We start from the raw sequence: 18,254 nt of genomic DNA, 5'->3' as shown, positions 1-18,254 counted from the left end.
AGCCGGAGTCTTCCCCCGCAGGCCAGTTTACTATCGAGCTGCGGGGGAACAGACGCTTAATAAAGCCTCATCGACTTCACTCTATTCGTCTCACGGAGTCTTTGTGCGCTACAGAGGCCAGGTTTGGGATGAACTTGCCCAGAAAACTGACCATGCCCAGGAAGCGCTACACCGCCTTCTTGTCTTTGGGGACCTTCATGGCTTCGATGGCCTTGACCTTGTCTGTGTCCGGGCGCATGCCCTGCTGAGAGATCTGGTCACCTAGAACTGGAGTGTCGACATGCCAAAGCAACATTTGGACCTGTTCAGCTTCAGGCCATTGGCATGAACACGGCGGAATATCTGCTGGAGACGGGAAACATGCTCTTCAAGGGTCATGGACCATATGATGATGTCGTTCATGTACACATGAACCCCTTCAATGCCCTCCATCATCTGCTCCATGATGCGATGGAAGATCTCTGATGCCGAGACAATGCCAAACGGCATGTGATTATAGCAGTATCTGCCAAATGGTGTGTTGAAGGTGCAGAGTCTTCTGCTGGACTCATCCAGCTGGATTTGCCACACTCCATGTGACGCATCTAACTTGGTGAAAAAACGTGCATGTGTCATCTCACTGGTGAGTTCCTCCCGCTTCGGGATGGGGTAGTGTTCACGTATTATATTCTTATTGAGATCCTTGGGATCAATGCAGATGGGCAGGTCTCCCGAAGGCTTTCTAACACATACCATCGAGCTGACCCAGTCAGTCGTTTCGGTTACCTTGGAAATGGTGCCCTATTGCTGAAGATCCTTGAGTTGTGCCTTCAGGTGCTCACTCAGCGGAGCCGGGACCCGGCGTAGTGCTTGGACCACTGGCTTGGCATCAGGTCGTAGCAGAATCTGGAATCGATATGGCAGTGTGCCCATCCCATCGAACACATCCAGATACTGAGCGAGGATGTCGTCAATGCCGGCCTGAAGATCCACATAGAATTATCATAGAATTTACAGTGCAGAAGGAGGCCATTCGGCCCATCGAGTCTGCACCGGCTCTTGGAAAGAGCACCCTACCCAAGGAGAACACCTCCACCCTATCCCCACAATCCAGTAACCCCACCCAACACTAAGGGCAATTTTGGACACTAAGGGCAATTTATCATGGCCAATCCACCTAACCTGCACATCTTTGGACTGTGGGAGGAAACCAGAGCACCCGGAGGAAACCCACGCACACACGGGGAGGATGTGCAGACTCCGCACAGACAGTGACCCAAGCCGGAATCGAACCTGGGACCCTGGAGCTGTGAAGCAATTGTGCTATCCACAATGCTACCGTGCTGCCCTCATTGGAGGATGCCATTGTGTAAACCCGCTGCACGAGGTTCAGCTGCTTGCTGGCATGCGCGCCAAGTAGGTATGCCCTGTCTGGCTTGACAATTACAAAACGTAACCATGCATGGGTGCCCCGGTTGGAGACGAGTAGACGGCAGGATCCCAGTGCCGTGATGGCATTTCCGTTGTAGTCTAGGAGCCTGCAGGCTGCTGGAAGGACCTTGGGGGGCTTCTTGATGTGTTTGAAATCTGCCTGTGAGAGAGGTTGGCAAAAGCACCTGTGTCCAGCTTAAACTGGATGGAGCAGTGGTTGACCTGCATCACCGCACGCCATTTTGTCCGCAGAATCCACAGCGAGGATGGACTGAAGTTGTGATGAGTTGGATGTGGCATATTCACATTTGGTAATGATGCACACACAGTAGGCGGAGTCCAGGCATTCTTCCTCTGGATCCGTTGTGCTGCCAGGATCAGAATCCTGTAATGGTTGTTGCACACTCTGAATGCGCCGTCATCGGAATTGGGAGCGCTGGCCCCTGACTGGTGGTGCAGACCTGCACAAGGCTGCATAGTGTCCAGGCTTCCCGCAGTTTAAACATCGCCTGCCTCTTGCAGGGCAGTGTTTCTTTTAGTGGGCGTTGCCGCAGTTCCAGCACGTCGGCGTCCTGACGCTCCGCACATCGTCGAACATGCGCAGTGCGGGTGTCGGCTGCATCGTTATCCCGTTCGCATCGCGCATACATGGGGCCCCGGGAAAAGCGCACAAAATGGCCGATTTCATCAATGCTGAGGTGCTGCATCCGGGAGATGGCCTGCCCACTCTCTGCCTCGTGGGAGGCAAGTTTCTCATTTTCAGCCGATTTGTACTGGGCATAGCGATTTTTGGCGTGCTCATGCACTGTGCATGTTTCAGTCGTGACTGGCAGGGTCATAGGCTTGATTTTCAGTAGCTGCTCTCGGAGGATCAGAGTGAACTCCAAAAACAATTTGGTCTCTGATCATGGAGTCAGCAATATCACCAAAGTTGCAGGACAGCGCTAGCAGGCGGAGGTTAGTTAAGAAGGAGTTGAAAGATTCATCTTTACCTTGTGGACGCTGTGTGAATATGTAGCGCTCGAAGATTTCATTGGTGTCCACTTCACAGTGACTGTCAAACTTGTCCAGGATGGTCTGAAACTTTGTCTTGTCCTGGCCTTCGGTGAAGTGAAAGGAGTTGAAGAGTTTGATGGCTTGATCATCCGCTGTTGAGAGGAGAAGAGCCATCTTCCTTGTATCAGATGCACCCACGAGGTCTGAAGCTTCGATGTACAGCAGAAACTTTTGCTTGAATGTCTGCCAGTAGGCACTGAGATTGCCGGTGGTCCTGAGCTGGTGAGGAGCCTGAATCTTCTCCATGGTGCCGGGATACATTCGCTGGTCGTCACGTGACGGACTGAGGTAAACCACCTAGATTAAGCAGTCACCTGGTAGCATGATGTATTATGTACTCTGGGACAACACAGGCTGCAACTGGATGCAGCTTTAACCAACAGATACTCCAGACCTTTAAGTTAGTTCAATCTGATTTATTGAACCAGTAGCGCAGTTAGCACAGTTCTCTATGAGTTCAACTCTCTGCTAACCTAAGTGTGGTTACTCTGTCTGACTGAACCAGACTAGCTCTTAGCCATGTGCTGGAGATGTGATACTGTAAATACACCCTGACTCACTCTGTAGATGTTCATCAGTGGCAAGAGGCGGAGTGTGAGTGCCTCGTGCCTTTTATAGTGAGATACTACTCCTGAGTGTCCGGCCTGCTCATTGGTCATGTCCTGTTCTCTGTGTTCATTAGCTGCCTGTCTGTGCATCATTATCTGCATGTCTGCATATCATGACAGGAGCGGGGGGGAGGTGGAAGGAGAGATTAAATAACATTACATTATTTCTAAAAGGGCTGCTGATAATGTGGAAGGTTTCTATCACTGGCTGCCTGAAGCACTGTCTGTCTCAGATGGTAGGCCCCTTTTTAATGAGGAAATTAAAATCCATGAATCCTGATTGCCATTGTTGAACAGAACTGAATGGAATGTGCATTGAAAGGAGAGCTGAAAGCGCTTGAGAAAAGTAAATTCAGGATTATTTTTTGGGTGGGGTAACCATATTAATCTGGGCCATATTCATAATTGCGATTTGCTCCCTCCACCTGTAGTTATGTTTTTTCTGTTTAGTGTCCCACAGACGTATTGCTTTCTTTCCAAAGCAGGGAGAATTCTGACACGACTGCTCCTGAATAGCCTACATCCTGTGGCTGAGGACATCTCCCAGAAACATTGTGGCATCAGACTTTCCACAGGAACCTCCAAAATGATCTTTTTTTGCCAGCTAAACCCAAGAAAAATGTTGAGAATATTTCAACATTCTCAGTAACTCTTCATTGCATTCATCAATCCAACCAAAGCATTTGACTCAGTACATCGCAAGGCTCCGTAGATTGTGCTCCAAAAATTTAGATGTCTAAGAGACCTCACCACAATCCTATAATTGCTCCATGATGATCTAACTGTAACTGTGCGGAGTGGGAGACTTGAAATAGGCACCGTCAAAATCTGGATCAGGGTCAAGCAAAGTCATATTATTTACAATCTACCTGACCGTGGCTGTTCGCTTAATCAAGGATCTAGTACCCTCTAGTGTCAGTACTAAATACCCCCTAGATGGAAAACTCTTAACATCAATCACCTCTGTGCCAAAACTAAACTGTTCACAATTGGCGTACATGATCTACATTTTGCAGATCACTGCAGCATCATGCTCACTCTGCACCATATTTGCAAGCCACTCTTGATCTTTTCACTCATGCAAACAAGAAACTCGGCCTATTCTTGAATGTTGCCAACATTGAAAAAATCGGTCAACCCACACCTGGTTGCCAAATACTCCATCTCCCACAAATATTGAAGGAGAGACTCTGGAATAAGTTGAACACTTCCTATACCTTGGCAGCCACCTCTCTCAAAAGGCCTCCTTTGTTGAGGGGGATCCAAAACCAGACCAGTTGAATCAGCTCCGCCTACTACAAAACATGGCAGCGAGTGCTTGACAACAATAGGCCTTTACACGTCAGCAAAAGTCCGAGTACACCGAACCACACTCCAGTACCGCAGCGAGACTTATACTGTGTATCAGTGATGCAAGAGCATGAGAAACATTTGTTAGCAATATCTCTGCCACATCCTACATTATGATGACATTTGAAACTCTTACAGCTTCTAGTGATAAGCAATACCTCGTCAGTGTGGCCCACATACCAAAAAAGCCTTGCGTGCTGGCAGGCTATTCAACCGATGAGAGGTAACACACCACCCTACTTCTATAGCCTCTCTATCGGTGCACAAATATTTTATAACATTGGATAGTGATCATGGTTTCCTCCTTTGTCTTATGATAGCTAATATTAAGGTGCTGAGGCAAACGGTAGGACCTGGGGTTGTTCTGGTCTGTTAGATTAAATACCACCAACAAGCAAACTGTTCACCAACTTTAAAGATGAGGAATTAACTGGAGAGGTTGAAGGGGGGGGGCGGAAAAAAATAGTTAAATGATTGTTCATTGTAGATCTTTTTTGTTGAGTTTTAAGCTCTTGGAGTTGGTCCCAAATACATTGAATTAAATCTGAACAAAGGATCGGAGGAGAGAATGAGATACTCACATGGTAACAATGAACAGTATTCACTTCAGGTGGCTAGGCAAAGATGATACAGCTGTCAGTGTCACAGGTAAAGAATAGAGGTATGTAAAGCAATGCTAAAGAATCCTACTTAAGCATCAAAGAGCATGGGTGTGTAAGGCAAGATGTCAAGTGCAATGTAATTTGGAGAGCTGGAGAAATTTTGATGGGGGGGGGAGGACAAAAAGATGCTCACTCTGTGTTACACACCTGGGGATGGAGGAAATTCTATGGAGGTGAAGGAGGCTATCTGGGGAACAGACAAGAGACTCCCTCTAGGAAGGCCAAAGGACAAGACAGTCAGCCAATTCATGGGACAGCACCCTGGGATGGGAAGCCCCGTCCACCGAAAGAAGTCAGCCAGAAGCTGGCAGCTTGTTTGCTCATTAGCATCACCAGGGAGGCAGTGGCTGTTGCCAGAATGCCATGGACCCGAGGCCAGGATTGCAGAGTGACCCAGGCCAGAGATAAATGATGGCAGGAGTGGTATCAGGAGATGGGGATCAGTGAAGAGAACTTTACAGCAAGAGCAGGAGATGACTCCCGATGACTCCCCTCTCCTGATGCTGGGCTCCTCAATCAAATACTGAGTGTCACTGAACAAAGCACCCCCCCCCCCCCCCCACCACCTAAATGATGAATGGGCGATGAGTTTCAGAGAGACTTTGTTTTAAAGTGAAACCTAGTGGCCAGATCCCACAGCTACATGGTGGCAATTGGCTCGGCAATATTGAATGGTAAATTTTGACATATCAATACTACCAATGGCAAAAGTTAACAAGAAGCCTTTGAGGAACAACTGGGATAATGGGAAATAAAGTTTATGAACACGAAAATGCGCATGTGAGTGTTTGGGGTATTTTTACTCTGTACAGGGAGGGGGTCCAGAGCTGGGGCAAAACAGTCACCTATTACACCAATGTTGCCATGGGATCTCCGCACTGTGTTAATGCAGGGACCACCTTTCGGATGAAAAACATACTATGCTGGCCAACATTGATCTCTGAACAGTCAACACTTTGTTTTAAAAAAACATAGATGATCATTAGGCCATCACCCCGTTGCGGTTTGTGGGAGCTCACTATGTGAAAATTGGCTGCTGTGATTCCTACATTATGGGCGAAATTCTCCGTTATCGGCGGAAAGTCCGCCGATCGGCGCAAAAAACGGCGCAAATCCCACTTGCGTCACGTCATAAAAATGGGCCGATAGTCTCCGGCCCGAAATGGGCTAGCAGCGACGTGACGGGATCCGCGCTTGCGCAATGGTTCACGCCGTGCAGCGTCATACGCGCTGCACGGCGTGACGGCTCATAAGGCCGCGCAGCTCCCCCCCACCCGACCGCAACACCCGACCGCAACACCTGACTGGATGGCTCGCCGTCGCTCAGCCCCGAGGTTCGAGTCACGCGATGTGGAGGCGCTCCTGGACGCGGTGGAGCAGAGGAGGGACGCCCTGTATCCCGGGCACGGCCGCAGAGTTGCCCCACGCCACAGCCGGCGTCTGAGGAGGGAAGTGGCAGAGGCCGTCACCGCTGTGGCCCTAACACCACGGACAGGCACCCAGTGCCACAAGAAGGTGAACGACCTCGTCAGAGCAGGCAGGGTGAGCCTCCCCATCTCCCCCATATCCCCCCCATATCCCCCACTCCCCATATCCCCCCTCCCCCATATCCCCCCTCCCCCATATCCCCCCTCCCCCATATCCCCCCTCCCCCATATCCCCCCTCCCCCATATCCCCCCTCCCCCATATCCCCCCTCCCCCATATCCCCCCTCCCCCATATCCCCCATATCTCCCCCTCCCCCATATCCCCCATATCTCCCCCTCCCCCATATCCCCCATATCCCCCATATCCTCCCCCATATCTCCCCCTCCCCCATATCCCCCCCTCCCCCATATCCCCCCCTCCCCCCCTCCCCCATATCCCCCCCTCCCCCATATCCCCCCTCCCCCATAGCCCCCCCTCCCCCATAGCCCCCCCTCCCCCATAGCCCCCCCTCCCCCATAGCCCCCCCTCCCCCATAGCCCCCCCTCCCCCATAGCCCCCCCTCCCCCATAGCCCCCCCTCCCCCATAGCCCCCCCTCCCCCATAGCCCCCCCTCCCCCATAGCCCCCCCTCCCCCATAGCCCCCCCTCCCCCATAGCCCCCCCTCCCCCATAGCCCCCCCTCCCCCATAGCCCCCCCTCCCCCATAGCCCCCCCTCCCCCATAGCCCCCCCTCCCCCATAGCCCCCCCTCCCCATATCCCCCCTCCCCCATAGCCCCCCTCCCCCATAGCCCCCCCTCCCCCATAGCCCCCCCTCCCCCATAGCCCCCCCTCCCCCATAGCCCCCCCATATCCCCCCTCCCCCATATCTCCCCCCTCCCCCATATCCCCCCTCCCCCCCCATATCCCCCCTCCCCCATATCCCCCCCTCCCCCATATCCCCCCTCCCCCATATCCCCCCCTCCCCCATATCCCCCCCTCCCCCATATCCCCCCCTCCCCCATATCCCCCCCCTCCCCCATATCCCCCCCTCCCCCATATCCCCCCCTCCCTATATCCACCCTCCCCCATATCCCCCCCTATATCCCCCCTCCCCCATATCCCCAAGTGAATCCAGCCCTAACCTTAACCTCTGCAATGCACGCGCAACCGATGGCGTGCATTCATATACCTGCCTAACACTGTTGCCTTTTACCCCTGCCACCACCCCCCCCCCCTACAGGAGAAGCGCGCACACAACAATAGGGAGCATGTGAGGACTGGAGGAGGGCCCGCTGAGGGCCCGTCCCCATATCCCCCCTCCCCTATATCCCCCTCCCCCGTATCACCTGATCACTGCCTGATGTCTAACCATGCATGCTTCATTGTGTATCGCAGGACCAAACGTCCAGGCACCCATCCCCGCAGATGCACACCGCCCGCAGGATGCCCCTCGGAGACCACAGGAGACGGAGAGACCCGCACCCTCCAGCATGCGACGCCCGCAGGATGCCCCTCGGAGACCACGGGAGACGGAGAGACCCGGACCCTCCAGCATGCGACGCCCGCAGGATGCCCCTCGCACACCACGGGAGACGGAGAGACCTGGAGCAACAGGGAGACGACACCCCCGTCACGTGCGGGAGCGACCACCCAGCGATGAGGGGGGCAGCCACAGGCCCCCGTCACATCCGAGCCAGGACACCCCTACCCGGGACACCCCTACCCGGGACACCCCTACCCGGGACACCCCTACCCGGGACACCCCTACCCGGGACAGCCCTACCCGGGACAGCCCTACCCGGGACAGCCCTACCCGGGACAGCCCTACCCGGGACAGCCCTACCCGGGACAGCCCTACCCGGGACAGCCCTACCCGGGACAGCCCTACCCGGGACAGCCCTACCCGGGACAGCCCTACCCGGGACAGCCCTACCCGGGACAGCACTACCCGGGACAGCACTACCCGGGACAGCACTACCCGGGACAGCACTACCCGGGACAGCACTACCCGGGACAGCACTACCCGGGACAGCACTACCCGGGACAGCACTACCCGGGACAGCACTACCCGGGACAGCACTACCCGGGACAGCACTACCCGGGACAGCACTACCCGGGACACCCCTACCCGGGAAGACGAAATACCGGACAGTGACTCAGAGTGGATGGGTGGAGACGAACCCCCACCCCAAAGTGCCATGGAGTCAGAGTGGGACGAAGAGCACGACACAACGCCACTGCTGTCACCAACACCCTCCACCATCGCAGAAACACTCACCACGGTTGGGCACTTTAGTGATTAGGCGTCTGGTACACTCACTGGTGCGCACAACACAGCCGTCCCGGTACAGCAGGTGGAGGTAGGAGCAGCAGAGGGACCGGGCGGTCGGAGGGCAGCCCAGGCCAAGCGAACATCTGCCGCCCAGATGGATCCCGGGTTCCTGCAGTTACCACACCCACACATAGATCCGATGCAACCACCGACACGGAGACGAGCGAATAGGGTGACGGGTGGCTTGCGGCGGCTGCGGTCGCAGGTGGAGGAGTCCACCCGCGTCCAGGAGCTGGGAGTGGTCCCGGTCATGCGTGCCACCCAGGCTGACACCGCACGGGTGGCGTCCGCGGTGGAGGCAATGGGTGCGACGGTGTCAGACATGGGGAATGGTTTGCGAGGCCTGGGGCCCTCCGTGCAGGCGGCGTCTGTGGCCCAGGAAATGGCTGCCCTCTCACAGGAGGCCATGAGCCAGTGCCAGCGCCAGATGGCAGAGGCGCTCAACGCCATAGCCCAGTCTCAGCAGGCCATGGCCCAATCTCAACAGGCCATGGCCCAGTCTCAGCAGGCCATGGCCCAGTCTCTGCAGGCCATGGCCCAGTCTCTGCAGGCCATGGCCCAGTCTCTGCAGGCCATGGCCCAGTCTCTGCAGGCCATCGCTGAGGGCATCGGCGCCAGTGGCCATGTGCGAGCCGGCGTCGCACTGTCACAGACAGGGTTCGACAACCCCCTGGGCTCCATGGCTGCAAACCTGCAGACCCCTGTCGATACCAGCACGGGCCTCCAGGACTGGCAGCGCCAGATGTCGGGGGCGCGTCGGATGGCCAGTCCGTTCGCATCCCCCACCCATGTAGAGGCCTGGGGGCCATCGGGCACCCCGAGGGAGGAGGAGGTGGTGTGGTCCGTCCCGGCTCCCTCTGTAGGGGAGGTCCCGGTACACCGCGACACCTCGGACTCCCCCCCCTTCCGTCCCAGGTGCATCGGGTGGGCAACGGGCAGGACAGTCTGGCAGCTCGCCATCCCAGTCGCCCGGGCCGCAGCCTGGCCCATCTAGGCCAGGACGCCCCAGGAAACAGCCGCCAAAGGGATCCAGTGTCAGAGGGCAGGAATCACAGGAGTCCACCTCCAGTTCTGCTGTACCGTCTGGGGAACCACGTAGACGTAGTCAAAGGGCCCGTAAGGCCAAACAATTAGACACTGAGTAAGTTGGCACGGGTGCAGGGCACAGATAAGTTTTAGGGGCTAGGGCACGTGCATGAACTCCTTTGGTTATTAAAGTCAATGTTACACCACCGAAGCTGCCTTTGTGCTCTGTCCAAAGTGTGCGGGCGTGTCATGTACGTTGAGCGCAAGTGTGTGTGTGACGGGTGGTCTTACCTCAGCCCCAGGTGAGTCTGCCCCCTTCCCCCTGGGCCGCCATCAACATCCCCCGGGCAGAGGACGGGACCGTGCGCTGCAGTGTCACAGCCGCATGCAGGGATGGTCCGGGTGGATGGTGGTACTGTGGCCATGGGTCAGACATAGTCCAACGATGTAGAGCCAGGAGCTCATCGGAGGCGGGTTGTCATCATCCTCCATGGCCTGTGATAGACATGCGTCCACCCGCAACTGGGTGAGCCCGGCCCGTTGTGCCGCCGGTGGATCGGCAATTGGGGGGGGGGGGGTGGTGTGCATGCGGGTGGGGTGTGTGGGGTTGGGGAGGGGGGTGAGGGTGCTGGGTGGGTGGATGGGTGGGGGGTGTGGGTGGTCGGCTGTTGTCATGGTGTGCGGTCTGTGGCCATACTACCCGATTCCCACGCCCATCTAGTCAGTGAAGCGGGCGTCTATCAGTCTGTCCCGTGCCCGCTGGGCCAGCCGGTAACGGTGGACAGCCACCCGCCTGTGTCTACCCCGTCTGCCCTGACCATTGCCCCCATCCCCCTCATCTGGGAGGACTGGGCCTCTTCCTGCTGTTCCTCCACTCCGCCCTCCTCTGCCTGCGGCACATCGCCCCTCTGCTGGGCTATGTTGTGCAGGACGCAGCACACCACAATGATGCGGCCGACCCTATCTGACCGATACTGGAGGGCGCCCCCAGAGAGGTCCAGGCACCTGAAACGCATCTTCAGCACGCCAAAGCACCTCTCGATCACTCCCCTTGTCGCTACATGGGCATCATTGTAGCGGTTCTCCGCCTCATTGCGTGGCCTCCGTATAGGCGTCATCAGCCACGATCGCAATGGGTAGCCCCTGTCGCCCAGCAACCAGCCCCTCAGCCGGGGATGGTGTCCCTTGTACATGCCGGGGATGGATGACCGCGACAACACGAATGAGTCGTGTACACTGCCTGGGTGACGGGCGCAGACGTGCAGGATCATCATGCGGTGGTCGCAGACCACCTGTACGTTCATCGAATAGGTCCCCTTCCTATTAGTGAACACGGCCCTGTTATCTGCAGGTGGCCGCACGGCGACGTGCATCCCATCGATCGCGCCCTGGACCATGGGGAACCCGGCAACGGCAGAGAAGCCCACGGCCCGGGCATCTTGGCTGGCCCGGTCCACGGGGAAGCGGATGTAGCGGTGCACCATGGCATAAAGGGCACCTGTCGCTGCCCGGATGCACCGATGTCTGCGATATGCCGGACCGGTCCCCACTCGGTGCCTGGAATGACCCCGTTGCATAAAGGTTCAGGGCCACCGTAACCTTGACGGACACGGGGAGAGGGTGTCCCCGCCAGTGCCACGCGGTGACAGGTGTGCCAGCAGGTGGCAGATGTGTGCCACGGTTTCCCGGCTCATCCGGAGTCTCCTCCTGCATTCCCGGTCCGTGAGGTCCTGGTATGACTGCCGGGGCCGGTACACACGGGGCGCCCTCGGGTGCCTCCGTTGCCGTGGGGCCGCGACATCCTCCTCCCCCTCCTCGTCCTGTCGGTCAGGTGTCCCTCCAGCCTGGGCGGCTGCCGCCTGCCCCTCTGCGGCAGCCTGCGCCGCCTCTCTGGCACGCTCCTCCTCCTCCTCCTCCTCCTCCTCATCCAGGGCAACATAGACATGAGCGGCTGCCACCACGGCGGCCAACATCGCTGGATGGTCTGAAAACATGACGGCCTGGTGGGGGGGAGGGGAACGACGACATGTCATCATTGCCCATATCCCCTCCTCCCCCCAGCCAGGTGGCATGGACCGCATGGGTCCAACTGTTGGAGGCTGGCACCTGGCCAGGTGGACCAACTCATTTGCCCTCCCATCACCCACCCCGGCACGGACCCCCTCCCCAACCTCCACCCCAGCACGGACCCCCCCCAACCTCCACCCCGGCACGGACCCCCCCCCAACCTCCACCCCGGCACGGACCCCCTCCCCAACCTCCACCCCAGCACGGACCCCCCCCAACCCCCAACCTCCACCCCGGCACGGACCCCCTCCCCAACCTCCACCCCAGCACGGGCCCCCCCCCAACCCCCAACCTCCACCCCGACACGGACCCCCCCCAACCTCCACCCCGGCACGGACCCCCTCCCCAACCTCCACCCCAGCACGGACCCCCCCCAACCCCCAACCCCCAACCTCCACCCCAGCACGGACCCCCCCCCCAACCTCCACCCCGGCACGGACTCCCTCCCCAACCCCCAACCTCCACCCCAGCACGGACCCCCCCCCAACCTCCACCCCGGCACGGACCCCCCCCCCCAACCTCCACCCCAGCACGGACCCCCCCCAACCTCCACCCCGGCACGGACCCCCTCCCCAACCCCCAACCTCCACCCCAGCACGGACCCCCCCCAACCTCCACCCCAGCACGGACCCCCCCCCAACCTCCACCCCGGCACGGACCCCCTCCCCAACCTCCACCCCAGCACGGACCCCCCCCAACCCCCAACCTCCACCCCAGCACGGACCCCCCCCCAACCTCCACCCCGGCACGGACCCCCTCCGCAACCCCCAACCTCCACCCCAGCATGGACCCCCCCCCCAACCTCCACCCCAGCACGGACCCCCTCCCCAACCTCCACTCCAGCACGGACCCCCTCCCCAACCCCCAACCTCCACCCCAGCACGGACCCCCCCCCCAACCTCCACTCCGGCACGGACCCCCTCCCCAACCTCCACCCCAGCACGGACCCCCCCCAACCCCCAACCTCCACCCCGGCACGGACCCCTCCCCCAACCTCCACCCCGGCACGGACCCCCCCCCAACCTCCACCCCAGCACGGACCCCCTCCCGGCACTCCCCCGGAGCCCAGCCTACTCTAACCACCCACCCCCCCCCCGCCGCACACACACACACACAAGCCGAGACACACCTCTCCTCACGCAATCAGTCTGCGGCCACGCCATTTCCTGCCCAGAGCCAACCCCCCAGGCCGTCACTCACCTCCTCGCTGGTCGGCGTGAGCCTGGAGCACCGGGTCACGCCGATGAAAAGGAGGTTTGATTCACGTCGACGTGAACGGTCATCACGTCGACGGGACTTCGGCCCATCCGGAAGGGAGAATATCGGCAGGCCGAAAATCGGCTGCCTTGCGCAGACCTGTGACATTCTCCGCGGCAGCGGCGCCATTAACGCCCCGCCGACTTTTCTCCCTTCGGAGACTTCGGCGGGGGCGGGATTCACGGCGGCCAACGGCCATTCTCCAACCCGGCGGGGGGTCGGAGAATGACGCCCTATATATCCTGTGATTGTGAAAGGTACTGTGTAAATGTAGGGTTGTCCTTTTACTTTGGAATATTGGTACCAAAGTTGGTGCTGCTGATTTCCTGGGTAGATATTGATCCATGTTCACACGTTTCCATCGTGGATTTTGTTTAGCTAAAAAGAATTTAAACAAAATTTTGAAAACGTTATCTGCTCTGATCTCACAATCTCTGATTAATGAGGTTTTCCTTCCCTTTTATTGAAGGTCTTTGGCGGTTGGCCATCAGTACTCAATATTGGCGACTCAGCCCATACTATGTGGGAGTATCCCTGGCCTTGTACCAAAGCAGCTTCGGTTTTGTCGGAATTACATGGAGATTATGCCAAGCGTGGCGGAAGGAGTAAAGATTGGGATTCAGGAATGCCAGCATCAGTTTCGAGGAAGGAGATGGAACTGCACAACTGTTGAAGATAACTTGGCAATCTTTGGACCTGTGTTGGATAAAGGTAATTAAATTATGTCAACGTCTCAGGAAAGAATATCTCCTCTCTATTACAATGTGGCAGTAGAAACCAGTGTTACTGATCTATCTTATTGTTGAATATCATAATAAGTCACTCTGTGACCCTGCACTCTCTCCCACCTCTTGGGGGAGAAGATCGGAAATTTAAGGCACTCTGCAAATGATATTCCAATATATGGCTCTGGAGTTTCAGTGGTACAAAATTGGAAAATGACCTCTGTAATGCTAAGCTGTATTTTGACTGACCCTCCTGGACAATGATTCCTCACACGACAGCAGTTTATTAGCACAGTAACAAGAGGTTTTCCCCTAGGATCTGTGCTAGGGCCTCCACCTTTCATGAAGCTTATTCATGACTTGGATGAAGTAATAGAGAGTCGGATATCCAAATTTGCGGATGACATACAATTGGGAGAAACAATAAGTAGTCCAAAAAGAGGTGCATAAGTAGATTGTGTGGAATTTTTACCTGCAAAGGGGGTGGGTTCTGGTGAGTAAGAGGGACTCGAACAGCATAATATACCAGCGTGTTGAGAACCCTACGTGATCTCACTAACTTCTGCATTTGACTGGTGCACATCTGGGGGCACATGGGTAGCACAGCATGGGGTTGGTAACTCTGCCAAGTGAAGCTTCAACCTAACATCCTGGCTTTAACGACAGGCAAATCGGCTTTTCGAACAGAATGAAACTTGCCAGGGTCAACATGGCAAAAGCGTAGAGAGGATTGACAGGACTGTGAAATTGACAGGTTAGAAAGCCTTTAAATACTGACCAAGGACAGTTGCTCCCCTCCAAGTGAAGGGCTTTTGCTTACCAAATTCATTCTGAGAGTGTGCTTTCACTGCTTTGGCTTGATTTTCAATACATTTCTGTTAGCTTGGACTGTTTATTTAATTTGATCTGCACTTTGCAGCTGTCAGCCTTCTCAGCAAGATGGGGGCAGCTTCTGCAGCAACACCAAAACAGTTGTAACAGCAGCTCGTACTCGGTTACGTGCTGCTCCACAGGGCAGAAGGGATGGACAAGTGACAGCACCTCAGGAGTGCCAGGCTTCCTTGAAGTAGCCGCTGGTGTCTGCAGCCTCTTGGAACAAGATCCTCTTCCAAGCAGTCCAGTGGCCATGCATTGCCCGGGGCTGTTAAGGTTACCGTCGCCCTGCCTTTCTTCACCTCCAGCTCCTTCCAGAGCTGATGGTGATACTTGGCAGGATTTTACAATTTTCTGCACATCTGCATCACTCAGACGACCAGTGTTTTTTGACAGGGCTTCCGATTGCAATCATGTTGCAACTGATGTGTCCAGTCAGAGTGAGAAGGCTTTCTGACTTGTGGCAGTACCTGGATTTTCACAGGTACAGCGACTCAGAGGGAGAAGGTTATGGTAGCAGTGCCTGGATTTTCACAGGTACAGGGAGTCAGAGTGAGAAGGTTCTTGTTGCAGGAACTGGATTGTCACAGGTACAGGGAGTCAGAGTGAGAAGGTTCTTGTTGCAGGAACTGGATTCTCACAGGTACAGAGAGTCAGAGTGAGAAGGTTCTTGTTGCAGGAACTGGATTCTCACAGGTACAGGGAGTCAGAGTGAGAAGGTTCTTGTTGCACGGTCTGGATTCTCACAGGTACAGAGAGTCAGAGTGAGAAGGTTCTTGTTGCAGTAACTGGATTCTCACAGGTACAGGGAGTCAGAGTGAGAAGGTTCTTGTTGCAGGAACTGGATTCTCACAGGTACAGGGAGTCAGAGTGAGAAGGTTCTTGTTACAGGAACTGGATTCTCACAGATACAGGGAGTCAGAGTGAGAAGGCTCTTGTTGCAGGAACTGGATTCTCACAGGTACAGGGAGTCAGAGTGAGAAGGCTCTTGTTGCAGTAACTGGATTCTCACAGGTACAGGGAGTCAGAGTGAGAAGGTTCTTGTTGCAGGAACTGGATTCTCACAGGTACAGGGAGTCAGAGTGAGAAGGTTCTTGTTGCAGGAACTGGATTCTCACAGGTACAGAGAGTCAGAGTGAGAAGGTTCTTGTTGCAGGAACTGGATTCTCACAGGTACAGGGAGTCAGAGTGAGAAGGTTCTTGTTGCACGGTCTGGATTCTCACAGGTACAGAGAGTCAGAGTGAGAAGGTTCTTGTTGCAGTAACTGGATTCTCACAGGTACAGGGAGTCAGAGTGAGAAGGTTCTTGTTGCAGGAACTGGATTCTCACAGGTACAGGGAGTCAGAGTGAGAAGGTTCTTGTTACAGGAACTGGATTCTCACAGATACAGGGAGTCAGAGTGAGAAGGCTCTTGTTGCAGGAACTGGATTCTCACAGGTACAGGGAGTCAGAGTGAGAAGGCTCTTGTTGCAGTAACTGGATTCTCACAGGTACAGGGAGTCAGAGTGAGAAGGTTCTTGTTACAGGAACTGGATTCTCACAGATACAGGGAGTCAGAGTGAGAAGGCTCTTGTTGCAGGAACTGGATTCTCACAGATACAGGGAGTCAGAGTGAGAAGGTTCTTGTTGCAGGAACTGGATTCTCACAGGTACAGGGAGTCAGAGTGAGAAGGTTCTTGTTGCAGGAACTGGATTCTCACAGGTACAGGGAGTCAGAGTGAGAAGGTTCTTGTTGCAGGAACTGGATTCTCACAGGTACAGGGAGGCAGAGTGAGAAGGTTCTTGTTACAGGAACTGGATTCTCACAGATACAGAGAGTCAGAGTGAGAAGGTTCTCTGAATTTAATAATCTTATTAATCTTTATTAGTGTCACAAGTAGGCTTACATTAACTCTGCAATGAAGTTACTGTGAAAATCTTCTAGTCGCCACACTCGGCCGCCTGTTTAGTTACAGTGAGGGAGAATTCAGAATGTCCAATTCACCTCAGTGCCTGGGTCACAGGGACAGAGCGTCACAGGCTGGACAGTTGGCAGTCAAGGTGCTCTGTGATCAACCAGTTGTATGTGTCAGTTGAAAGAAATTCCACTCCCAAGTTCAGCCGGACTTTGACCACTGGCAGATTTTCATGCATGTCAGTGCAAGATATCCTGAAATGCACCACATCAGCCATATCTCCCAAAGATCTTTGCACCTCCAAACAGAGACTGTGGATGGGTCTTCGAAGACCAGGGCTACCGTCTAAGGACATGGCTGACGACACTTGTGAGAACCTTTCATCTGATAAACAGGAAAGGTATAACTGGAGCCACATGAGGGCAAGAGTGGTCATTGAGCAAGCTATTGGGTTGCTGACAATGTGATGCAGGTGCCTGGATAGATCTGGGTGCACTTTTCATATGCACCAGTAAAACGGTTTCCGGTATGGTCGAGGTCTGCTTGTGCATAACACTACGCTGCAGAGAGGAGTGAAGCTTCAGTAGGAGGGGGATGATCAATCTGCATCCTCTGAGGAGGAGGAGAAAGAGGAGTATTCTGTCACAGCCACTAACCCAGCTGCTAGAAAAGCCTATACAAGACTCAGAAATTCATGATTAAGCTGGCACATTAATGCTGAACCCATTGCCCTTGTCCTTCCTCACCCCCACCACCACCACACAAATACAAGGTCAATAATCCTTCCATGTCATTTGTACCCTCTGCTCATTTTCTGCTCTGGACATAGTATTTTCCTCAAATCTGATGGCTATTCATCAGGCAAGAGGAAATAATGGAGATGGCTGGACAATAGAGTCTTTAAATAAAGTTCATTTAACATTTGTAATAAAGTTGATAGTGGCATACTTGTAAACACCCAAGTGGTTCCCCTTTTGAAACTGCTTGGTCTTTTTCATGATCACTTCTACATTGCGCTCCTATGGTTTCAGCAAAGTCATTCCCGTGCTCTGACATCGGAGTTGCCAGTGAAGGATGTCCACTAGTTTTAAGGCCTGTGAGGAACCTACCAAAGACCACCCCACTTGTACTTGTTTAAGGGCAAGCTGAGCCATTGGGAATTAGACAACATTTAGGGCTCTGACTAAGGGCTGGAGGGCAAAGGGATAAAGAGTGATAGTGCTTGAGCGGAGTCCCCATTTCTATGTACCATTCCTCCATCTTTCCTCTCATGACCCATTACACCTCTCTGCTAGCCAAGAACTGCAGAGTGCCTTGCGGCACTTCAGTGAGATGCTAAATGGCCAAGTGTGCTGTTTGTGTCTAAAGTTTATGCTTTTCTAAAAGGACACATGTAGAGTGTGCTGGAGGTGGAGTCCCTGAGGAACTTCTCTTTTGTGTAGAAGGGGCCTTCCTGTTTTGGTCGGCAGTTCAGTTCAGATGCAGAAGTGTGCGTGTTTGCGTTTGTATTCTTAAATGTCTAGAAGTGACAAAACAATTCAAATGAGGATAAGATTATTAGAGGTTTTGATCCAGCTGCAATGGA

At 55.0% G+C, this 18,254-nt stretch overlaps 1 protein-coding gene across 2 annotated transcripts in view; it reads left to right on the top strand.

Moving 5' to 3' along the window:
* wnt3a (wingless-type MMTV integration site family, member 3A) overlaps positions 1 to 18,254 on the top strand; it is a 138,487-nt gene that overhangs the window by 104,134 nt on the left and 16,099 nt on the right. For both annotated transcript variants that reach the window (XM_072468184.1, XM_072468183.1), the window contains exon 2: positions 13,645 to 13,886. In XM_072468184.1, coding sequence (XP_072324285.1) covers positions 13,645 to 13,886 — 242 coding nt within the window. The remainder of the gene's footprint in view (positions 1 to 13,644; positions 13,887 to 18,254) is intronic.

Source organism: Scyliorhinus torazame, chromosome 11 (assembly GCF_047496885.1).
Source record: "Scyliorhinus torazame isolate Kashiwa2021f chromosome 11, sScyTor2.1, whole genome shotgun sequence".
Taxonomy (NCBI): Eukaryota; Metazoa; Chordata; class Chondrichthyes; order Carcharhiniformes; family Scyliorhinidae; genus Scyliorhinus; species Scyliorhinus torazame.
Note: the sequence above shows the minus strand (reverse complement) of the source record. Positions and strands in the feature narration are given on the sequence as shown.